The sequence below is a fragment of the Tinamus guttatus genome, unplaced genomic scaffold (genome assembly GCF_059628265.1).
Source record: "Tinamus guttatus ecotype Peru unplaced genomic scaffold, ASM5962826v1 Tinamus_guttatus_pri_ptg000052l, whole genome shotgun sequence".
In the NCBI taxonomy this organism is placed as follows: Eukaryota; Metazoa; Chordata; class Aves; order Tinamiformes; family Tinamidae; genus Tinamus; species Tinamus guttatus.
Window position 1 is genome coordinate 1,905,785 of NW_028288586.1, and position 26,080 is coordinate 1,931,864.

General features: G+C 37.5%; 1 protein-coding gene across 3 annotated transcripts in view; it reads right to left on the reverse strand.

Moving 5' to 3' along the window:
• The window catches only part of RBPJ (recombination signal binding protein for immunoglobulin kappa J region), a 116,468-nt gene that overhangs the window by 20,688 nt on the left and 69,700 nt on the right, over positions 1–26,080 (reverse strand). For all 3 annotated transcript variants that reach the window (XM_088539933.1, XM_088539935.1, XM_088539934.1), the window contains exon 2: positions 1,658–1,696. In XM_088539933.1, coding sequence (XP_088396059.1) covers positions 1,658–1,696 — 39 coding nt within the window. The remainder of the gene's footprint in view (positions 1–1,657; positions 1,697–26,080) is intronic.

Below are 26,080 nucleotides of genomic sequence, written 5' to 3' on the forward strand. Positions count from 1 at the left end.
TTCACTCTGAAATCATTACAGTGCATTTCATTATGGCATGTATTAACTGCTTTTAACTAGGTTTAAAACTTTTTATATCCAAGTTCATAACTTGAAATACTCTATTAATATCTGTTTATTAAATGCTTTTCCCAATCTGACTAACATTAAAAGCAAATAAAGAAAAACTAACCCAAACCCATCAGCCCCTCCACCTATAATACTACTGTGGTGCTAGCTAATATATCGCAAAGAATTTTGGTCTTTTCTCCAGCTCTGTTGCTACAGCAGACTCGCCCAATTCAAGCTCTTGGGAGAATCTAAGACTCTGCCTCCCCCAGCCAGCCGCCCCCACTGTTTTTTCACAAATAGTACTATTATAATTTATATTTTATGTTAAAAACAAGTACGACGGAAAAATAAAACTATTCACAAATTTGTTCAAAGGACAACAGCAACAACGGAAGTTTTAGCATTTTCTTGGGAAAACACACATGAGCAAGTTTTCCAGAGCTGGCATGATAAACATTTTATTAGACACACAGAATTGTTCATGACAAGATTTTACTAAATAATCTTGAATTTCGTTGCTGTTGCCTTTAAATCAGAGATTGCAAATTAGCAACTTGAGGGTGATATTAACAGGTGCTACTGCTCAAAAAGCAAAAAAGCCCATGACTTAAAGCTTAATTTATTGAAATATCCCAGAAAATAAGCAAGTTCATGGGAAAGCAGTATGTTCACTTAATCACTTGTAAGTCAGTATAGATCACACTGAAATGCTAGTGTCATACTGCGCCAGAAATGCATCGAGACAAACACCCTGCCACAAACAGATGCTTTTTTGCTGATGAAGGATCACAACTGCATTTAGAAGACAAGAAGGCCAGAGCAGCAACCAGGGTCTGTGTTTTTATACCATCTTATTGCCATACAGGAGTGTAAAAAAGAGATTGCAGATTTTACGTACTTCCAACAAACAGGATTTAAACTCAATAGTTGCTTATCATCAGCACACAGCCTATGATATAAAACAATAGCTATTTGTGCTGAAGGTGTCACAACAATTTGAAAAAGTCAACTACTTAATAGCATTTATTATAAACCCTTGCGAGATGATACAGGAACAATTCAGACCCACTCTCTACACTCCTCCTACACACTCTTCAGGGTGGAATCCCTTAATCGTACTATTTGACATTACCCCTGACGGTTTAGACTTCATCAAAATCTAATTAAGATCATTCTTTGACAGCACCATGTTAATTTTGCTCTTAACTGCTGCATGAGAGCACTAACAAAACAGCTGAAATTTGCTAGTAAGGAATGCTATTTTACATGACTTCACAAGTCACTTTTGCCCAGGAAAATAAATCTGACTCACCTCCAGGGATTTAAACCTAACCAGATTCACACTCTCTTGAATAATTCACAACAACAGATACATGACATAAATACAATTTCAAACCAGGCATTTTGAAATGCATATTAAAAGCAAGTAAGTCACTTACTGTTCAGAGTTCTACTTCTTGCTGATTGCTTACAAAAATTGTACTTTTGAAAATTTAGAAGCCTAGGATTAGCAGTCCCTAATTTGTTATCTATCTTTGGAATGCTTTTGTAGACAAAAAGGGTAGGTCTTTAAAATTGATAAAAATCAAAATACTTTAATGCTTACCTAGTGAGCCGCTTAGGTTGAGGTCGCTCTCCAAATTTCCTGAAAAAAAGAAAAGATGCTAATTTGAAAGAAAAACATTTAGTCAGAGTTTTACAGTGAAATATAATCCCAATTCTACAATTGCTGAACATGCATTATAAAATGGTATATTTTCTTCGCAATTTCCTAAATAATATACTATTAAAATACCAACCACCTCCTTGCAACAACATTTTCCCATAATAGCAGAGGCATTTTTTACTCAAAACATAACATAACTTTCATTCCTAAACATCTACAAAAAAAAAAAAAAAACAAGTATTTCATTTATGTAAGTTATTTTAATGTTAATTCCATCTTCCATTTCTTTCAAACTTATAAGACAACAAAAAATGTCCTTACCAACTCATTCTTTGTTTTTATTATACTTTTAGCTAGAGCTGCATTTAGTTTCTCTAAGAAATTGCTTTTGGAAAGTTCAGATATTACAGCTAAAACCAGTTATTATCAACATAAGATTGATTCCGAGTTGGCAAAACACAGTGAACACTTCCCTTCAGGACAAATTCTCAGAAATCGGTTTCTCCTCAGTGATTTCTTACAGAAAGGATGACAACATATTTCATACATGCTGGTACAGACATACAAGAAAAAAGTATCTCCTATGAAACACAGCCAAGCATGATCTAAATATATCCTGCTCTACATTCAGTGCTATTTACCCATAAAGCATTTTCAGTTTTCCCCAGTCCTTGAACACTGACCTTGAGAGAATACCCCCTTTACACTACAACTTTCCATAAAAGCACCAGCTCTCGTAAGCCAACGAACACACAGGACAGAAACATTTCACAACCAAGACAGCCCCGCAGAGATTAAACCAAAATGGTTTACAAGCAATGGACAAGCACCTAGCAGGTCCTTTCTGCCTAAAAATGAACCGGGGCACAAGAGCCAGTGCATGTGCTGAGAGCGTTCGTAACCATGTGCAGGACTTGCCCAGCTCTTTTGAGAAGCTGCTCTTTCCCTTTATGCTTCCCGGATAGTGAAATAAACCCCCCTCTAATATATCCCTACAAGAGAGATGGAAGATCCCTGGAAGGAGCAGGGGATAACTAAAAGCTGATGCAGGAAATTCCCCTATTTATGCCGTGGATCCATCCTGAACACTACAGCAAGCGTTTGCCCAATTATTTGGTACATTCCAACATCATTTCAGTACTTCTAGAAAGGTACAAAGTTAACAGAGAGTTCATGCCATTTACGCAGCTATGCACAACAGCACTCTCCTGGTAATGCAAGAGCATTCAGCAAAATTTAAGTTTAAGATTTAAGAAACTTGTCTTCTATGATCTCATCTATCAAGAGGGATTAAACAAATAATCTGTAGGACAATAATGAAATTAAAATGTATTTTTACTACAAGTCTTAAGCCTCCTTCACGTTTCCCTTTGTTGGTGTTGGTATATTGCCCATTTGTTTGGCCTTTGTATATCAGAAACCATGCAAAATACCATATTTTAAGTTTAAATGAAATAAAAATGCTTGTTGGAAGATTTGTATGTATTTAGAATTCCAAAGCCTACTGATCACCTATTTCATTTCGACGTTAACTTGTTGTTGTGCATATGCTGCTTATACTATATGCTATATGCTATATGCTATATATATATATGCTTATACTATATATATATATATATGCTTATACTATATGCTATATGCTATATGCTTATACTATATGCTGCTTATACTATATACTATGTTGTGCATATGCTGCTATACTCAGAACAGGACTCAGAAGCTCAAACCACGGTGTGGTGTGGAAGTGCCACCAGTTACACACGGACAGCCACGATGAAGAGCAGGGCCAGAGCCCAGAATCCTCCTGCTTCGAGCGCCTACATCTCCAGGATGTGCTCAGCAGGTTTAGCCACGGCTCTCCCCTGCACAGCAAGGATTGTGTGCAGCAGGGGATTCAGCTCTCCTTCCAATCCCATTGCACAGCTTAGTTCATAAAGAAAAAAATAACAGTTAAAAAGAGGCACTTATATTTGCAGCAAAGGAGGTCTTACACACACACTACACTTGCTTGTAGTGGCCTACAGAGCCAATGCAAGATGAGGACACCAGTATGCCAGAAGATGCACAACACAACGACACAATTTTACATCTTTTTCTTTAGACAAATCCCAAAAAGTACTCATGCCTCCACTCTGCAGATGCAGAGCTAAAGCATCAAGTGACCCTGGGGATGCACAGGGTTTCACTGCAGGTTCAGGACAGAAATTGAATCCTCCATCTGACTCTTTGTGTAGCACTTTTAAGAAGCACACGACATCTTTCCTCCTCCATCCGAAATAACATCAACAATTTCCCTGTCATCAGTTTAGAAATATGTATAATTGCTACTCCTAAATACTTTCTGAAGAAGCGATGCCACAGCTGGATTTGACAGATCTTTAATTATTCCTTAAAAAAAAACATGTAAGGTAGAGTAGAAAAGGAGGAAATTTATGAAAAAAAAAAGCCTCAAATTGACTCAAAGCCTTGTTTTTGATCCTATCTATTCAATTCAGCTAATTTTGCCCCAATAGTCTCATCTGAACTGATGACTCCTGGTTGAGTATCCTGTTCTTTGGTCTCAACAAACAGCACATTCTCCCACCAACTCAAATATCTTTACCAGGATCCCATAAATGCTCCTCAGAAGCAAGACCTCTAGGTTTTGACTTACAAGGCACTTACATCAGCAGAAATTTTGGCAGTGATAACAACACTTTAGGAAGTTACTTCCTTTTCTAAAGGAATATCATGTATCGTAAAGAATAAGTGACCAATACATGCATGGATAAGGTTGACAGGCAAAGAATTTTTAGACAGACAGAAGGAAAAAAACTCACTTTTTCACAGCCCATAACAGTGAAAGAAGTCAAAATTCATGAATTAAGAACAATTCTGTACATATCTCTCACTTAAGCAGAGATGGAAAGGAATAAGAAAGGAGGAGACCAAGAAAATACATAAGAATAATCAATAGTTTTCATAAGCAATAGGCTAAGACCCTTTAGCCTTTCACATGTGAGAGAGGGATAAGTGGATGCAAAGGCCTGCAATAATCATTAATGGGATGGAGAAGGTGAATCTCCTGGAGGTCGTAATTACTGCTGAAATCAAGATACACTAACCTGATGTGAAAATAAAGAATTTACATGTATTCTCTTTGTCAGTTCATTTGGTGTATCCCATTTGTACATTTTCAATTTGCTGTAGATACCTGTATTGACACTGCAAACTGATGAACAGAAACTATCAGTGGAAAAAACACATTTTTTCTGATCACATAAGGCTATTTAGTTTTTGTGACGTCAAACTTGTTAGAGTGCAAGCACATTATCTACAGTTTTGTACTAAATGACATTGAAACATCCACAATCACAGATTGTGCAAACTTCTGTATTTAACTGGCACATTGATGAATGAGCCAGTTCAGACATTTCAAGGTTACCCCTCAGAGCTGAGAGCCTGCAATATTTTCCTTGAGTAGCTTTTTGTGGAATTTTCTTTTATATTCAGTTTTTTTTTCCCCACTCTTTATTTGCATCTGGAACGTATGCAGATTTACAGATTAAAAAAAAAAAGAGAGAGAGAAGTGGGGAGGGGGAGGAATGGAAAACAAAACATGTATCACAGTTGTATTCCTACAGAGGTTATTAAACAAGCTAAATATATAATTTCAATTCCTCTTTATAAGTCCACTTCTAAAATTTTATTTGAATATTCTTCACCATTTCCCATCCTCTTTCTTTAATGTGTTATCTAAGATTAAACACTGTTTCAGGTGTGCCATAATGGACTGCTGGACATACCAGCAAACTGCTGCTTCAGTTCACAAAGTTCAGACAAACAGAGTTTTTGTATTTCCCCAAAACACCACACTGCAAATCTGAGTGTAAGCATTAGTCCAACTATAAGGGATTGCTGTTGTATCTAATTGTATTTGACAAGTTTTGCTAAACCTTTTAATGTTTGTGGGTTATTTAAAAAAATAGCACAAGATAAAAGTTAAATTGCAAATATTTTCAGAAAACATCTAATTCCAGGTCTTTTTGAAATGCTGAGTTCAGATGCATTACCCACTGCGCTGCTGCAGGAGCGTGAATTTCCGCTGCTTCTTTGCAGCATCTACACAGGAGCACAAGCACAAATCAAATATCAGTTATTATACATCACTTACAGAAGTGCTTAACTTCTTCACACAGTATTGCCTTCTGCTGCTGAACTTAACAGTCTGGGCTAAAACTTTCTTTGACAGAGTTGCACCTCAAGTCAGCTTTGGAAAGAAAAAAATTCAGCCAAGACAAGCTTTGCAATTTGCAAGGAATATATATAAACACATATATAGGCACATTCACACCGTACCATTCCTGAAATTCTCCTGGAAATCTGGAGTCACTCCAAACTGCTCTAGCATCCCCATGACTCGAGTATGAACTTCCAATTTTTCTAGTATTGGCCTCAAGCCAAGAGTCTCTTCTGCAATCCCTGAGAAAGTCCATTCACCCTTTTTTACCCAGCTCAGAAGCCTTAAAAATTTTTCCAAAACATTCAAATAAAGGTGAGGAGAGGAATTAGAGTACGTGGGCAATGCCAACATGTGAGGGGTTATATTAGGGAAGACAGAGAACTGGGAATGAGAAGACTTATTTGAGCGGCAACTTTGGGCTTGCTTGGTAAGAAGAACAGGCCTCTGAAGAACAGTGTGGGAGATGATGCAACAAAAAGTCTGCGGCAAAGCAAAACAGTCACTTTTAATGATGAGATCTTAATCATCTCCTATTCTTTCCTTTTTGCTTTTACACAAGTGAGAAAACTACAGGAAAAACACAAGCTTTCTGCATGAGAAGCAAGCGCCAGATTTTCAAAAGGACCGTCCATGTGCTCCATTGGTAGTCTCGCCCACAAATATCAAACTGTCAAGTCATTTCAAACAGAATCTCCAAAACTGTTACTGCTTTTGACTGACCTAGCGAGGGCCTAACATTTTTCCATATCCCAGAAGTTACTGCATAGCAAAATAGCTCAACTTGAAGTCAACAACTTTTGGAAAGGCAGAGTCTTTGAAAAGTGCATTGAGCCTTTAGCACAAAAAGACCCTAGTTGTAACAGGGCCTACGACTTCCAGCAAAATAAATCCAAGTACTTTTTGGAGAATCATTTGAAGTTTTTACGGGGCTAGTTACCGTAAATCGGTATGGACAGCTGTGCATGACAAGCTCACCAGTAACATTTACTTTTCAAAGCTATTTATGTATTTCCTTAGCTTACTGAGGTTATCACAGAAGACCAAAAAGTGAAATGCTGGGTTTTTTAGTCAGCTTTGCATTTAAAGCTTGTATAGAGAATTAATATGAAATTACTGATTTCAGCAGTTAACTGCAATACCACTTGAAGAAAAGCAGAGGGAAAGAGGTCTCAAACACCACACTGGGCCCTATTTTCTTTGTCTTTTCTTTTTAATCCTCTTTATCCTCTGTTTCCAGCTTCCGGTTACCTATTACAAACAAATAACTGAGGTATTGAAGCCAAACTGAAGAAAGTTCGTTCATACTCATAGATTTTAAACACATTTCAAATTATCAAGGCCCAGATACATAGCAGTGTGCGTGTACAGGACATACCCTGGGGGTTATGCCTTAACCTTCCATTTCTTTCAAACGTACTATACAAGCTGACCATATGTATGCTACGACGCACGCAATGATAAGGCTGAGTGCTCTTTGGTTTTTGCAAGTATCTGCGTTTAGAATGACAAAAGTTACAGCCACAGTAAAGCAAAAGCAGCAGATGCAGGTTTTACAACACAGATTTTCTCTTAATGCAAATACATTTTCCTGCGAGGAAAAGATGCAAATACTGACAGCATTTCTGTGCACTTCCCTCACCCAACCACAGTCTCTCACAAACATTTTAGAAAATAACTCCCAAGAGACAAGATCATCCATCACTAGGAAGCATTAGCCCATGTGTTGGTTTCACATATGCAAAGAGAATTCCTATGCATTAAAAAAATGACCACTTATGATCCTGCATGATCTGGCACACAAAAAAGACCACAAAATATCATCCAGTAGTTTCTACCACAATCGCTCTATGAAATGCACAGTAAATACAGCTGTTCATTCACATCACTTTTAATATTTGTTCACTGTTGGGGATAACTGAAGCATTTGATTTATTCATTTTATCCTACACTGATTTCCTTTATTTTTCAATGAAGCTCAAAATAGGGCATTGTTCATTCACCAAGGGTAAAAATGATCAACTCAAAGTGATGTTCTGCAGGTTTAGCACAAACAATTAAAAAAATCCTGCAGGATGTTTATAAAGAGATGAATGCAAAAGACAGGTGCAACTGGATACCTGAAGTCAGTGAAGACACAAATAAACACAACTAGCTAATATTATTCATGCCCCCATGCACAGATAAAACATTTCACACTTATCTTTTCCAAGGATGAAGGTATTGAATAAGCAGACATTACCAAGGGCTAAAAACAGAAAGATTGTCAGAAAGAAAATGTTATCTTCTCCAAGATAAATTTGAGTTCAAAATCCACAGGTCAAATAATTGAGGGAAATGGACAAAGCTGTCCTAGTAGAAACATCCAGTGCTAAAAAACCCACATACTAGAAAGACAAACCAACAAGGAAGAATCAGAATAAACAAAATTATATTGTCAGAAGAAAGGCTGGATGATAGGAAAAGATTTCTCTCAGCCACTGCCATAAAGTGAAACATTCTCCATAAGCTTTTGGATAGATTCATTTTCTCAGGCTAACCCCCCCCCACTCTCCCATTTTTCCTCTTTGCCCTCCACTGATCTGTGCTGTTTATCAGAATTTAAAACCATGTAGCCTAAAACGACCTGGCCTATGCTGTGAATTTTCCCAACCACTGTGGCTTTATTTGGGTAATGTCTGAGAAAAATAAGTTTTTAAATTCTTAGACTACTCATATCCTAAACATTTTAGGGTCTTCTGCTATTTCCTTTTACTTAGCAAAACCACAGAAGTTGTCTCTGCTATTTCCTCAAAAAAATACAGATATAGCAATTATTCAACTCCATGGGAGATGCAGAAGAAACTGGAGAAGCAGAACCACTACTTCATAGTATGACATGCACCTTCAGCATTCTCTTTTGTTATAAAATCTAGATTTATGGTCACATACATCTATAGCTAAAAGCACAAAGATATAGTACATTTCAGAGACTCTTACTCTTTCCATAGCCATCATACACCTGCGGTATGGAAACTGCTGAGCAAATGACAGCTCTCCCCTCCTTGCTCCCTGCAGGTGCAACTGTGTTCAAAAGCCCAATCCTCAAGAGCTGATGAAGCTGGCAAAGCGACACTTTGCAGAGGCCTCAAGCCCCAGGCTGGTTCATCATTCAGGGTGAACGCGCACCAGAATCACACAGAGTCACCAGCTTGCTCTTGCTCTCGCCCGCTGGCAACACGTGGGCCCTAATCCGAGGGTTAGTGGTCGTAATACACATTCCTATAAAGACTTTGCTCCCCAGCACAGTGACTAATTAGATAAACGCAAGCAATGCTAAAGGCATACTCAAAAGTTAACTTGTTTTTTTTAAAAGAAACTATAATCCCCCCATCTACACACAATGTGCACATATCCTCAGTCAGCCACGCAAACTATTCCCTCACTTCAAGAAAAAAAAAAAAAGAGTATTTAAAACGCACCTGCTCCAGGGTGAATGCCACTGACCATGCACCACTACCCCATCTTTGTACTGCATGATCCTAGACTTGAAGAGTGGAAGTCCTCCAGAACAGAAAACATGTTACTTGTTTGGAACAAGGCTTCTACTGCACAGCACTATGTACACTCTTGGCACTATATCAAATAATGCTGACACCAATACAATAGGAAAAGCTCCGGTTCATTTAGTCACACCCTCTCACTGGAAGTCACTGGTTCAATGAGAAACTCCCTCTGCCTCTTCTGACCCGCTCTCATCCTCCCACATTGCTTTCATTGTTGCCCTCTCTCTTCTCCAAGCCCCATAAAACACAACTGCAATTTAAACACAATTTGCACTGTATCAGTAGACAGGCTTACTTTTAAACAACTTTTATGAGTGATCAAGTTCACTTGTTTCTAATAGCAAACTTGCATTTGGAAAAACGCAGGAAATCACTATGCTTTTACATGATTCCCAAAAATCAAAGGTCCAGTCCAAAATGAAGTGTAAAGTTTTAATCCAAACAAAATTCACACATATCTGCCACAATACGTCAGTAAAGAAAGTCAGCAATGACAGCTTACTTAAGAACAACAACAAAAAAGACCTCAAAGCATACGTAGGGATATTTTCCTCGCTTTTAATTTCTGCAGTAGGTACGCTGCAAGAAGCTACAACAGCCCAAAGATCCCAAACATACTAAAGAACTTGGAAACTTTCACTCAAAGATCACTATGAAAAAGGTAGAATGGCGAGGAATTCAAGCAACATTATCGAAGAATCATTCCGCTTACTAAGATTCCTTGAAATTTTGACTGAATCCCTTATAATGCTGGCTCAAATGTTCTGTGGAAAATGTGTATTTTCCACACACTTACCTTAGCCGTGAAAGAGATATCAGCTTGAAAATCAGCATGCCAACAGAATCTCAGTCCCTAAAACACAATATAATTTGGCTCAGCTATTGCAACTGCAGAGAGAATGTGCAGTGTAAGGCTCGTTACTTCTATCTACCATCCACTGTTTATCATCCATCCATTCAAAACAAAAGAGAATGTCAGGAAAAGGTGAAAATGAATGCCCCTAGTGCACAAAATTAGCCACTAAAATAATGGTAAGTCGCTTCAAAACATCAAAACAATCTGAAACATGGTTATAAAATGTAAGGTTCCACATTTACAGATTTCAATGGCAACTACTTTGCTCAGCATACAACTATTAGAACTTCTCTTTTACATCTAGCCCTGCAGATTTCCTCTTGGATCGCAAAGCACCATATTTCTAGCTCAGACATCACCTGTGTATGGTTATGAAAGTGAATTCGAGTATTTAATAAGTTTAAAAAGATGCTATATCCCTACGCTTAAACTGTAACTGAACTGCCAATCTACCCTTAGAAAACAAATAGCCTCCCCTGTCTTTCAAGGAATTGAAGTTCTAAATGTGGTAAGGACACAGATAATGAGTTACAAAGCAATGCTTTTTATGGTTTACCTGCCTGTAATTGCCAGCAAGATTTACTCTGAACTAAGAAATTCCTAGATACATGAGGGACCAGAGTTAATAAACCCATTAACTGTTGCTTCTGTTGCCTGACAAATTAGACACCAGAAAAGACATGAGGCCAACTTAACTACGAACACAGGAACCTCCTCTATACTCTAGTATCAGAGGTTTTGCTCAGCTTTGCTTCAATGTTCAAATCTCTGCAATTTTTGAAGAACAGTTTCCTCTCTTTAAACACACCTTCTGGAATAAATACCTTAACTGGAAGGTACACATTAATATTCTGTACAGAAAGCAAATTAAAAAATATATATTTATCACAAAATCTGAAGGTTCATGAATTTCTTAGAATTGCCAGGGCTCACTGCAATGCCAAAAATACGTAACGGAAGCAGAAATTGTGAATGACTTTGCAGGGAAGTGGTAAAAAAACACCGTAAATACCTTGCAGAGGAAGAAGGTTTTCAAAAAGCCAGCTGAGCCTCACTAACCATAGAAGCAAATACGCATTTCATTGCGACAGGGACCACTTCCTATCACTGTAAAAGCAAGCAGCACATCCAAGCTGTCTCAAAAGCTGTCCCAGTCCTATCCCCTCTGCTGCACCAGCTCCAGAGATTCTCAGGGAACCAGTTCAGGCCACCGATCTGTCCAACACGACACACTAGAAGCAGAGGAGAAGGAAACACAGTGTGTCTGGTGGCAGAAAGTTGCTAACATAGGTCAGCAAACTCACCTTTACCAGGAGCCAAAAGAGGCTACATAGAAGAGGAAGCTAAGCTTGCTTCCAGCAAGTTTGCAATCTCTCACAGAAAAGAGTTTAGAAAATAGGGCACAGAAGAGTGTTACCTATAATGTTAAAAATGGGCACACACTATAACATTTTAGTTTTATAGTGATTTGAATCAGTTGTTAAAATTTAGGGAAGAAAATTAACCTTTATGTTCCAGGGCAAGTGACTTGTTTGTTTGCACCACTAACCATAATTAAGAGATTGTACTATCAGACTAACATCATCAGCCAAAGTTTCGGTTAGAATAGTCATTAGGCTCCCTATCACAATAGGTATCTGGTTACTGTCACCCCAAGTGCAGACAGACAGAACTCGATCCAAAACAACAGCAAAGCAGTCAAGCACCTGCAAGGTTCAGGCAAAGCTACTCTGGGGAGTCTGGCTGGGACAGACAGGTTAAGACACCAGAGTCCCACACACCTCCCACAAAGTCCAGCTGGAGTCCAGTCACTACTGCTCCCCCACGGGCTGCCCACTGGGGATGATACGTTTGACATCCTCATTAATGACCTAGATGACAGGGCCCAATGTACCCTCAGCCAGTTCACAGAAGATATAAAAACTTTTTAGTCTGAAGAGAAGGCTTGAGGGGCAGGGGGATGTTACCAATGTTTAAAGAGGTCTGATGGGAGGGTGTCAGACTCTTTTCAACGGTGCCCAGCAGTTCAGTCTCCAGAACAAGGACATAAATGGAAACACAAGAAATTCCATGTGAGCACCCTTATTTGTGAGAGTGGTTGAACACTAGAACATTTGCCCAGAGAGGTTGTGGAGGCTCTATCGCCGTTGAGACATTCAAAACCAACTGGACATGGGCCTGAGCAACCTGCTCTGGCTGTTCCTTCTCAAACTGGGAGTTTGGACCGAATAATCTCCAGAAGGCCCATCCAAACCCAATTATTCTGTATGTAGCAGTGCTCCACAGATTCAGTTTAAACTTTTTACTGTATTTTACACTACTTAATAAAAAACAGAATTTGTACATTTCCTCTGCCAATCTTATTTCAGGAACTATAAGCTCTGACAGAAATAGAATATACAGTGCAGAGGATTCTTAATAGTTTAGACCAAAGTAAAAGTTTTAAGAGGTCCATACAGAAATCTTTACATCAGTATTTTGCACTTCTACACAACACCTACAGGGAGTGAGGACGATTTCTAATCATCTCCTTTCCTCCTGCAAGTCAGCCAGTTAAGACGCTTTTTATATTTTAGATCCTTTCTTTTTGAAGTACAGTATTACTACAGAGTCTGTAGTAATGTGCCTTTCATTGCCTTTCCTCCTCCAACTTCCCTAGCAGTAATCCTCCTAAATGCAAAATAGAAGCAACTCCTGTTACTCATTAGAAGAAAATTACTGGTCATAGAAGCTTACTTCAACGCAACAGTGTTTCACCCACTGATTCTACATTTGTAAAACAGCAATTCATAACTGACATCAGTATTTAATTAGCAGAGAATAGTTATCAACTCATTAAAAATAGAGTTTCATTCACAGAGTATTTTTTGAATTCTCAAAAAAAATGTTTCTTTGGCAGACAAAAAATGATGGGAACAGCCTATGAACACTTTCTGAAAACTCTGTATTTGGCAACAACCTGTTTTACAGAATTGCAGACTTTCCTAGATTTTGGGGAAGGGGGGCAGGGGAGGGAAGGATTATTGCATCACCCGGGAATTATGTGGTTACACTAACATTAACTGTGCACAGTTGCAAAATGACCTGTCAGTATCCTAGAATTAATCGATCTGAAGTATATTGTTTCATAATTAAGCTTATGAATACATCCTCCCATGGATATAACAACAACAGCAATAAACACATATCCCAGAAAAAAAAAAAAGAAAGAAAGAAATGGGGAGAACGAGAAAGCTCTTTTTCACATTCTAGGACAGCTACACGATTTGGCGGCCTTTTTTTGTCATCAGCCTCCTTCACTGTAGTTGTGCTAACAGCTCCCTGCTGGGGAGCACTTTGAATAAGTAGCGTATTCTTAAAACTTGAAGGTCACATGACTGGACAGTAAAATTAGGTAAGAGTCTCTCTATAGTGGAGAAAAATGGGTTCTAATGAAACAAAAGTAAAAGATTTAACAGTTTGGGATTTCTTTGTTAAACTGATTCACAGGTAAAGTCATTACTTTGTCAGCTGTATTCCTACAATAATTTAGTGTATTCCCATAGGAAAGACAAAGAAACTGAAAATCTCATTCAATAAGCACAACTCACTAGATTTTGTGAAAGGAAAAAAAGGGATACATAACAATGAACTTATGTTTAAAGAATCAATACTAGAAGTTTATTTCATTATTTTTATTTTTGTTTTTAATTGTAAAACTTTATTTTTTACAAAAATGCAAGTTGTAAGGAAAATAAGCCCTAAAAAGTCTATCATCAAATAGTCAATTTTTTAATAACTGTTATAGTGAATGGGTCAACAATCTCTGAACAAAACAATTAAACGCACACTCCAAAATACACTTTTACCCTACCCCACAGTGTATTTATGACCACATGAAAAAGTTAGATTTAGTGTCTGAGATGTCAGCAGGCAAATATCCTTTCCTCTAGTACTAGAGTATTAGAGTTCTTTTATGCAGTCACATATGTTCCTCTTGTGCCAAAGTGTTTTTGATTGGGAAGTTTTCTGAAGAAAAAGATTCTGTGCAGTACAATGCAAAGCGGTTATTATTGTCCATTTTTTAAAATGGAAATCGTGTGAATCATACTTAATTCAAGAAGGCTTGCTTTTCAGGTTTGTCAAGTTTAAACTCCACACAGATGCAAATTACGGTTAAAACTTCTCCCTGCATCTTAATAAGGTACATTATAAACTACGAAGCCAACTTGAAAACAAGAATGTTCCTGCTGAGATTTTTACTAGACCTAGATATATTAAGTCTTTAAGGAATTAACATTTTCAATGAAAATTTTACTCAACAGAGCTTCAGTTCTGCTTGATCTTGAGCATATGTCTGCTACAACACCAGTTTCCCAGCATAATGCTTGTGCTGGCACCAGTTTTTGTGTAAGGATTTTAGTGCATGATAAGCGTGCCTAAGCAGTGCTGTGAAGACTCCAAACCCAACCTCTTTTCTAAACATTGTCTCACCCTTTCAAGTACATTCAAGCCAGAAGGGCAAGTAAATTCTAAAAACTGTTTTGAAGAGTTAACCAAATTTAAGCAAGAATTTTAGTTAGCAGCCGTCACTGCCTCTTGACTGATCATTTAAAAATGATAGGTGACAAGGGACTGAGGGTGTAGTAGGTGCACTGCTCTCATCAATAAGGAGATTTCCTTTCTGCAAACCGTGCCTCCCACTGTTTCAAGCAGAGCAGACTGAGTTCTCCAAGATCAACAGGAAAATTGTGGACAAATGAAATGGGTAAGGGTTAAAAAATCACATGGGGATGTCCAGTTCATGAATTAAAATTATGCAGATGCCTGTGCAACCAAGATAAATGAAAAAACAACAACAAAAAAAAAACAGTCAGAATCAGGGGATGATCTACATCAGAAGTTAGAGCTTATAACTCAGCCTTTTTGAGAGAGAGCATCTTCTTCCAAGAAACCTGTACATTCCAGAAAACACGGGCAATGTGGTATGGTTCAGACAGCAGGATTAGTCTATTAACAGCTAAGTGTCCTTTGTTCTTTTTGCTCCGCAGTTTACTAAAAAAATAAGCTTATGGTATAAAACTGATTTTCCCTCCTTCCAATGATTTTGGAATCCACAAATCAACACCCAAATTTAAAAGAAGAGAAGAATTTTCAAAGATGATCAAGTTGTAACGATTTTTGTGAAAATTTCCACAATACTGACATGACTGAAGAAAGATGAGCAGAACTTGGAAATTACAGACTGTCTGACAGCTGGCACATCAGTTTGCATATGCCATTTGGCTGGAAAGTCAGAATACATTTTGCTAAACTATAGGTTATACTTCGTCCAGTAGGGATGCAAGTGTTCATGTTATTGTCCCTAGACTTTCCTCATCATAAAGGATACATAGATAGGAAACATAGGTATAAGTAAAAAGCAGTTTGTTCAAGGGTTGGGTGATAAGCAGAAGGTCTCCAGAATTCTAATGACAACTTATAAAATCCAAAACACAACTTAACTGCAGAGTTACACACACTTTTAGGGCCCCTGGCTTAAACAATTTTTAAATAAAAAAATGGGATTTATACTAACTTTATTTATGACTGTAAACCTCTTGAAACAGGTATCAAATTATGTTTAGTAGCCTGAAGAAAGCCTAATAAAACATTCTGGCAATTCAGAGATAAACACTAGAGAAGTAGTACACTGTGTAATTTAAATTTCTTATTTCTTCAGTGGTTCACAGGTTGTTGTAATAATTTCTGTGCCTAGTTACCACATTATCTATAAAGGTGTCTGATTCTTTAAACAGAGAACATTACAGTAATGCTGGGAAGTGCAGAGGAAGAAGTGCAGACTGTTCCTATGATGAACAGGGTAGTGGGAGAAGTGAAATACAAGTGGCAGGTTTGGAAGCCGGAGGTATTTTTCACTTCTGTTTTGTATTTTTTTTTTCCATTTACACTGGAAACTCCCTCGTAAGGCCCACTTCCCTACAACTAAATACAAGAACATGCATATGACAAAAGCTGTAAAGTCTTCAATGTTTCCATGTTGTAACTAAAAAGTGAAAGAAGCAGCTGAAAACTGTAACAGTGAGGCAGCAAAATTTGATTTTCTTACTATTAGTAAGGGTCCTCTGGCACAGTCCAAGCACACTTTACAGAGTGAAGGCCGCATGTTTTGGAGACCAGTGGTGCAGACAAGACACCAGGGAGAGCCCTGCTATGGAACAGGGCTATAGGAGAATGCCAGAGCAATGTGACATTAACAGTATCATCAGGCTTGAAGGGTCCCCTCATCCCTAACAAAACAACAAAGCCAGCTTCTTCTCGGAGTGGCACTTCAACAGCCCACATGTCACTTGGCTCAGAAGCCCCAGATATTTACTTCAGATGCCATAGCTGAGTGAAGAAACATATAGAAGGCAGTTGTCATCTGTGGTACAATAATTCCAAGGTTTCATTAACTACAATCTGTAACCAAAACAAAAAGGATAACCAAGTTCCTCTAGTCACATATTTGCTTTTCAAAAGGGAAATCTAAATAAATAAGAGAACAAATCTTCTACATTTGAAAGTCCTGATTCCTTTTGCTTTGGCCCCATATGCAAAACAGCGCTGCTGCCAGATGTTCCTAATTTTTAAGAAGAGAATAAGACATTCTTCCAAAGGAAACTGCAGGCCCAGCTCGAACAGTTTAAGTTCTGCCCCAAAGGAAGGATTTTCCAGCTTTTCCCAGAATTTGCCAACTAAAAGCACAACATGCTTTAGGAAACAAACTGTTCATTTAACTACGTAGACAATGCCGTGATGGGCACCCAATTGCTGCTCACCTACATCACTTCTTAACAGTATCCTTACAAGAAGATCTGTTGAGCATGTCAAGTACCCCTGGGGACAATCTAAGATACACTCACTCTTCAGAACACACAGGGAATACAGAGAGGTCCTGAGAGCTCCAGTTACCCCAACTGTCTATGTAATAAAAACAGACACGGTCCATCCTTTCAGGCCTGCTATGGTCCCTATTAAAAGAGCTTCACACCTGAATGTCACCCAACAGAAAAGCATCTGTAAGCAGTTTAAGTTCCAGGTAAATGCTGTCTACCTACAGGAATGACATGGTGCCAAGATAGAGAGCGTGATAAATTCAGAGTCCTCGGGAAGAGGCTTCTAACAGATACAACCAGTTGTAGACACTTTAGAAAAGGCAGACGAAGGAAACAAGAGGACTGAGACAGGAACACAAAAAGCAAGTGGACAATGCAACAAACAGCCTCAGGCTGAAGAAAGTTTGGTGTATTCCATTACAGATATTAGGCAAAGGAGAAGCCAATAAATGACTCAATTCTTAGGAAAACAGCATGAAGTTACTTTTGGCTTCCAAGACTGAAATTAAGAAACCAGCTGAAAAAAAGCAAGAAGCCACAGACAGAAGGAGCAATAAAGAACTGGGATGAAACTTAAATGCTTGCTTCCTGTTTCTACAACTATGGTCCAGTGTTGCAAGATTGAATTCGCCAAGTTTTCTTTTATCCAGAAAGAAAAGCTGCCCACTGGCTGCCCAAGGCTGGCTGGTAGCGTCTCTTATTTGATTCTGATATCCACAGGACTTTTATTTTTAAATCACCAAACCTAGGGGCCATTATTTTAGCCAAAAGGTTACATGAACTGCTTAGTCACAGAGAGTAAACTGAGGCAGTTGACTCGGTATTGAAAGAAAAAGGGCACCCTTGTTGCATATGATGGGAATGTCTCGATGGTAACCTTTAAAATAGGGTTTTTTTTGTGATATAGCAACAACATACAAGCTCATGGCAAGTATATACCAGATCAATAAACAAAAAGATTCATTCTATGAGGAGCAGAACAAATGTAGGAAAGAAATATTTCAATCAAAACACTTTAATGTAGATTAAAGACTACTGTTTTCATTGAAAGTAGCCAGCACGTGCCGTTTCTATAACGTCCTCAAAAGTATTATGAAAAGCAAATCTAATGTTGGCATTCAACTACTGGAGCAGGCAAAAAGAGAAGTTACCATTTAATACCGAAAGTTATATATGCTCTTTTAACTTTCTGTACAGTAAATAATAAGGCAAGTGGTGTAACATAAAGCAGTATAATAAACAACCTGAAGTTTATCTGCATACACACACACAAGTTTTGGCAGGGTTTATTTACAGAGCTGAGCTTTCAGAAGCTGATCTAAGCTCTCCTTTGTTTACTTTCATCACTTCCAAAACAATCCTTTCTCCCACTTCTGTTGCTTTAGAAATGCACTGTATTAGTAAGAACGAAGTGTCCCGTTTCTGCACAGCTTTCAATATATTCCCTACAAAGCCACAAGCAACAAATTGCAGTAATAACTCTGCACTCACTCAAAGCCCTATTTTATCTGTCCCTCATGAAAAGGAATGTGACACTTCAAAAGAGGGAAGGCTAGTGAAAAGAAATAATGAAACTCCTCCAAAACACAACAAACTTCCACTCTTTCTTCTTCCTCCACTACCCCTACCCCAAGCACACTTCCTGTCTTCTTACTGCTAACACTTCAGATCTTTTTAGGCTTCCCCCATCTGCTTAATTCTCTTCATCTCTGAGTCAATGTTTTATCTTTTGTTACAGAGGATATTAGGGGTTCTTGCCTCCTCCAATTTTTCCCCATAGCCTTCACATGTTCCGTAAATATGGCAATAAGCACAGCTAGGAAACAAGCAGAGTCCCAGTGCTCAGTAAAAACATCATCTCTCAAGATTAAAGCCACTCATTACATCAAGTTCCAAGTCCCAAAAACAAGGATCAGGATTTGGGTCTGACTTGTAACTTGCAGCCGTTCTCTTAGCAGGTTGGTTGAGGAGCAACAGCAACCTCCCCTTCTGCAGATAATGCAGATGATGGACCTCGTAAGCCCCACAGAGGCAGCAGCTGCAAAAACCGGGGAGAACAAGGAACACGATACACCCATTTCATATGCTGTAAATACAAGAGGAAGCAGTATTGACTGGACCTAAATTAGAATTAAAGCAATGTTATGCAGTGTCTATAAATAAACATTCTTCAACTAATGTCAAAACGAAAAGGAGAAAATATTAGAAAAACTATTCGGGGAGTGCAAGGAAGGAAGGTATCTTCCTTTTAAGGGAGAAAAAAGGACCAAACATAGAGCAAACATGACAAGACCTTCATGACTGGAGGAAGAAGCCTAAAATCAGGACATTAGGAGGAAAAAAAATGAGGACCATAGAGAAAGTATCAAGTAATCAGTGCAACCTATGTTAAGTAAGTACCTTAAGCAACAGCAACCACAACTTGAATTTTATATAACAGAAGCATACAGGAAACTTCTCTTGGTAAGTAGTCGCTTATCTCTATACATAGAAAACTCATTACTGTCTAATAACTTCTGGCAAATATAGGTCTCTTTTTGGCAGAGTGGGAAGGAGACTCTTAAGAATTATTCCAACTGAAAAAGATAAACCTTCAAACCTGAGCTGATGTAATATTAACTTAATGAGTCTGCAAACTGGCAAGTCTAACTAGCCCACTGCCAGCTCGAAGTGCCACGCAGCCACAAGGTGCAACAGGTAAGATTCAGGGCATTCTTCCTGACTGTTCTCCAAGTACTGTAAGCACAGAGAATAAAGAGTTTGCCCAGAAATGTATCTGGGTGAAGCACTGGAAAACAACTGGATATGCCCAAAGAGTTTCCTTCTTATGTATATGTATTTTATTTACATATACATATTTATTTACATTTATTTATGGACTTGCTTCAATCTTGGCCTCAATATGTACCTTGGGGGCATCTCCTGAGGTCAGTTTTCATCTAGTGCTGTCACAGAAGTGAGATGTAGATGCTGGAGCCAGTCAGAAGGAAGCACAATTCTCCCCTACTGCTCAAGGGATGCTGTAACAGCAGTGTCCTGCATATGCTAGCAGCCTGCAGCCCTTATTGACTGGGAGAGAGCGCCACACTTCCTTTACTGCCATTGGAAGGATGACTTATCATTTCAGCAGGTTAATTGCGAGCAAAACTTCTCAGCAGATATTTCAAACATTATTTCATAACAACATATTTGTTTTGCCTGTTAACTATTGTAGAAAACAGGGAGCTGCAAATAAAAACACGAAAGTTTGTATGTTTACTTTAATGCAGTTCTCAGTATTATGGTACTATCTAAATGGAAGCCTGGCAGACACGAACTTTATCTACAATACTACCAAAACTGCACGTGGATAACACCTGTATTTAAATAACTAAAATAGATAGTAAGTTTCTATGCTTTAACCTTCCGATTGGCCATGACCTTTATTAATAGAAGTTACTTCAAATCTGGAAAGCTCCCTATTATCTGTTTCTGTATGATCTGTTCTTCTATCACACTTACAGACACACTGATCTTCATAATTAGCAGCAAAGGAATGAATATTTTGAGTTTAGTACTTTCATGAAGATATCTCCAAAGAACCAACTCTGACATTGTTACTGGGATTCAGAGTTAGTATCACCTGTACTAACTGAAAGTATTTCCCAGTGTGCCAAATTTGCCTCTTCCAAAGCAGCAACTTGATCCCAAATATTTATTAGCTGCTCTGCAAGAGATTTATTAGCAAGAGATTTGTAGTGCCTATTAAAAAAAAAGTAGGACCAACCTCACAATGTCAAGAAAAATTTGGAATACAAACCCCCCCAGGATTCAACGCTGGCAAAGAAATACTCAACAGTAGAAGAATAAAAGTTTGGCCAGAAAAATACTTGGCCAGAAAAGACACATCCAAAATAGTTCTGCTATATCCCCCTCATTTCTGGAAGATATTACAATATTAAGCTTTTTACTAGTCATCAGTGCATATCTACTACAAAATTAAGAGAGCGTGAAAAGAAACCCACATGCTGCAGAATACTAGTCCTTCCATAAAACATTTTTTCCCCTTGTGAATTCTTATACTCACTACTGATGCCAGGGCTGGCTGCATGAATTGGAAAGTAGCAAAACATTTTGAATTTAAAAACCCGAATATCTATAGATTGTTTTTTTCAGGAATACAAAGAAAAGGCCACTGCACATTAGCAATGTGTGAAACTTCCTTTTAGGGGAACCACATTTATCCGCTATCCATACCCTATCCATTGCTCGCGTCTCAATTTCTGTAGGAGAAGCATCTTTCTAGTATTCTTCGCTATTACAAAAACATAGGAATATGGTTACTTTTGGTCTTCCTCACTATATCTTTTTGTTATACAAATCAAAAATCTAAGCAGCTCTGATGTCTCTTCTCTTCATCTTTTACTCTTACATAGACCTAATATGGAGAAGAGACAGCATTCCACCTAAGAAAACCCAACAAACCCTCACCAGGATTTTGGCCTATAACAACTCCACAGCGCAATGACAACAGAACCGAGAGACAGTAATTCTGCTGCCATCTCTGCATGGATGCTGCATTTGACCTTGGCAAGTCACTGCTTTTTTTCTGCCCTTTTTTTTTTTTTTTGGTGGTTGCTTTTTCATGTACAGGGCATGAAGTGTTGTAAAGCAAATGGCTGGAACAACAACAACAAAACAACTGAGTAAGTTTAATTATTATTTACCAGGCCTTAAAACTCTTCCATAATGGTATAAATTCAGAGTAAGCACAAACCACTCTCCGATTCTCTAACCCTTCATTTTAAAGTTCCTTTTATATAAGGGAACTTTACATAAGCACATTGCTGAAAGCATTAACCCATTAATGAGGTGCCCTACTCCATCAAAACCTGATAAAAGGTTGCTTTCACAAATTCTTCTACTGAGCAAACAACTTTAACTATATACTCTACACTATCAGTCCCTAATCCACACTTTGCAAATCAAACCCTGCTGCAAGATCCTCTGCCACTGCTCCTAGCCAAAATTAAATTACAGAGTTAAAATACAGATTTCCAAAAAAAGGAAAGCAGGATATTGCCTACAGAGTGTTTTTTACTCTGTGCTGTTACTATGGGCCAGGAAAAATTGGGGACTAGTATTTTACACAATTCAGTTCCCTTTCTCAAGCTCAGAAAAGCCTGAATTTCACGGCTGCCTGCTCAAGTTTCATTTTGATACCAAGCTTCCTGGTAATCTCCCAAAGCATCACACATTGGAAATATGCCACAAGTCTAACTTAGAAAAAAAGGTGCAGATGAAGTTCCACAGAGTAAGCAATGCTATTAAAAACACTAGGAGAAAGACTCTTTTCTAGCACATACAGAAAAACACAGGTACTCAGAATGTGAAAATTTTAGATGTTTGTTAACCTAATTATTTATGGTTGTTATATGAGTATCAACAAAAAGACTTTAATTAGGAGCCATTGGAACACACATGCTCAAATCTCACCCACTAGAAGCAGAAAAATTAAATGAAGCAACAGGTGTAATCTCAAGATGGACAGTCAAATGTCATCAGTTGCCGCCAATACAGCCTGTTGTCTATTATAACAAGTGCTCTGGGTTTGGAATATACTGATTAAATGCCACTTCATACAAGCAGGCCAAACAATTACAGTGAAAATGAGATTGCCCTTGAATAGCAAGCAAATCCTCATTTGGTAAACTATAGCCTTGAGGTTATAGTTTAATAAAACCATCTTAATGTCTTCATGTTTTCCAAGTGAAATGATTACCTTACTTTTATTCAAGCTGTTCATTACAAAAATATATATTTAGATTGAATAATAAAGTTTCCGAGGCTTATCTATATATGAAGATGTGTTCAGAGCCAGACAAACTTACTGAAGATAGATGCTATTAACAGAAATGTTCAGATCAATTAAGAATAATTTCTCAGTATCATGTTATTCATCAAAAAATCTAAATTACTGAAAAAGTAAAACACTAATTATTATATCTTATGTTAAAATTCTACAGATAAAACAAGATTCTCAAAAATTAAAAAAAATATTAAATGGGACATAAAAACAGTTTTTGTCCTTACAAAGTTACAGCCCATATGTAGTAAGGATGCAAAAATACTACTTCAGTCAAGAGATTTCTCACACTGTATATACCGAAGCGCCAACCTTCTTTCTTTCTTGGTAAAACATTTACAAATATTTACAAATACATAGTTCAGACCTTTACAAGCACAAGAGCATGAAGATAAATGGCCATATATCACTATCTGGCTAACTAAACTCCAGTTAACAAGTATTTTTCTGAATGCTTTATGATTTTAAAATATTAAAGCTCTGAAAACTTGTCCGATTTTATGATGTTACACACAACAATCAATAGGCAAGGAGAGTTTTTAGGTTATAAAGGGCATTTATTATTTTAAAAAAGGCATCGATCATTGAAAAATACATAAATATGCATACATGTATATGCATGCATACATGCATTATTAATAAAGACAAACACAAGCACAACTCCAGGGAATGAGATGTCAAACTCTGCGTTTAAAATTTACATTTCCAAGACTCAGTAAGAAATAATAATAAAATTACTACTTTCTGCTAATAGTTTCTTCTTCAAACAAAATTTTCAGCTGTTTCTTTTTTCTGAGTTTCTACACTGGAAAAAAAGAGATGAAAAAATCATATTTGCCTCATATAATGTTAATTACTGCAATTATGTTCCAAACAAATATGAAAATATTAAAACATTACAAATATTCCTACATAAAACTAATGAAAGCTAAAAAATTCTATTTTTTATATATAATTGTAAACCTCTCAAAATGCTATTGACTAAAATACATATCCAGTTGTGAACAGAATTACCTGTGAATCTAAGTACACAGGAAAAAATAAACAATTCTTTTAAAGCAAACAAATTATAACTGCTACATTATTTCAAATACTGAGGTAAACGTAAATTTTTAAAAATACATTTAAAGTACATCTTCCCTGTGAAATGCTCTTGAGAAGCAGTGATTCAGCGTGTTAACAGTGCCACGAAACCCAGCTAACAAAGCGCTCACAATTAACGTCCAAAGATTTTAGGGTGACAAGATTCAGGACATCCTTTCTCTGTAAAAATTAAAACTTCACTGACATAATTTGTCCTCCAAATGTAAAACTACATATATAATTACCCATAGATATTTACATGTATTGAATAAGATTTTTTTTTAAAAAAAAGATATTTTAGTATTCAGAATTACAGTTTCTTTGATCATTGTTTTCAGAAGGAAATGTAGTGTAGGATAGGTATGCAGTGTACCGTAACTTTAACCTTCACTTAAAAAAAAAAAAAAAGAAAAAATTTAAATGCTATGGGTTTTTTTAGGCAGTCTTAAGTTATTGCTGCTATAGGCCACTTGAACTCATAATCATTTAAATAATCCATAGTACAGAATATCATACTTAAAAAATAAAAAGGCAATTTTACTGCAAAAAGACACTGGTACTGGATTTCTTTTTAAATAAAAGTGGAGAAATCACATATGCCTAATGTAACAATCTATGTATTATTCTATTCCTACAGTAATCAAGCTATAAAGAAGATTATATTTGAAATTTATGTCCCATATAAATCGCAGTCATATCAGAAATGATTGAGCTACTTAAAATAATGAATAAAAGATTAAAGCATTTAAAATCCAATTCAAGAGCATAATTTCATAAATTGCTCCTACTGAAACCACAAAAGGTTCAAAATATATTTGTCAGCATCTCAGAAGAATACACTTTTCAAAGGATTTCCCAACAGCCAGGCTTAAGATACTGAAGTGCTCCTTATAACGATTTAGAAGTTCAGTCACACAAAACCATCTGCTCATTTGATTGTAAATGAGTTTTTCCCCAACAACCTTTAACACTCATCATGCGCCCATGCACAGTACAATAGCCGTAGTTATGCTATTACTCAGATCTTAATAAGCACTGTGTTTAAACCTACAGTGGCAGTAAAAACTGTAGCCTGAAGTTCCTATCCTCAGACTCTTTTCCTACAGTCTATAAAATCCAGTTATCATTCCTTGAGCTCCACGGAAAATACTCTGATATCTTTTAGCCAAACTTTACCATGAAGCTCATTAGCAATATTTCATCTTTTTCTTCCTTGATCTGTCAATCGCCCCAGACTACCAGCAATGCTTCTTTTCCAGAAATATTCCCCTTAGTTTCCCTGGCTGTCTTCTTTCCTAGTTCATCACATATCACTCCAACTGTCCCATCAGTGTAGCCTTCTGAAGGAGCATCCTCATTCACCTCTTATTTTATAAATCTGCTGCTAGTACCATCTCAGCATGTGCCTTGAACACCTCTGTACGGATGCCTCGCTACCAGCATGGTCTCAACACTGACAAGCTATAGGTCTCAGTCTCTGTATCTCTGCTTCCACCTTGAGTATCAGCCACGACTCTATAGATGCTAGAAATAACCTAGTTTTGAGATCATAACAATGCCAACTACATCACTAAGACATGCTGAGTAGCTTAAACTCTTATCCCATGGTCACAGCCATTTGCTTCTGAACTACTGCAGCACCTTTCTCAGTCTTTTGAAAACCATACTTGCCCTTGCTCTGTTTATTCTGTCCACTCCTCTATACAGAACTTTTTTAGCCTAACAGCAGATCACACGACTCTCACCGCACCTCTTCAGGGCACCCCTTTCGCTCCCATCCTAGCCTGACACCACTCTGATACTTTGACAAGTGATACTAAAAGCATGCAAAGATCTTCTACATTACTGAGTCTAGGGAAAACATTATACCAGTGATAAACCCATTTAGTTATTTTTGTCTTTTTCACAGCTTCTCAATATGCTTGAAAAATAACCCAAACACTATCTTGTACTACTAT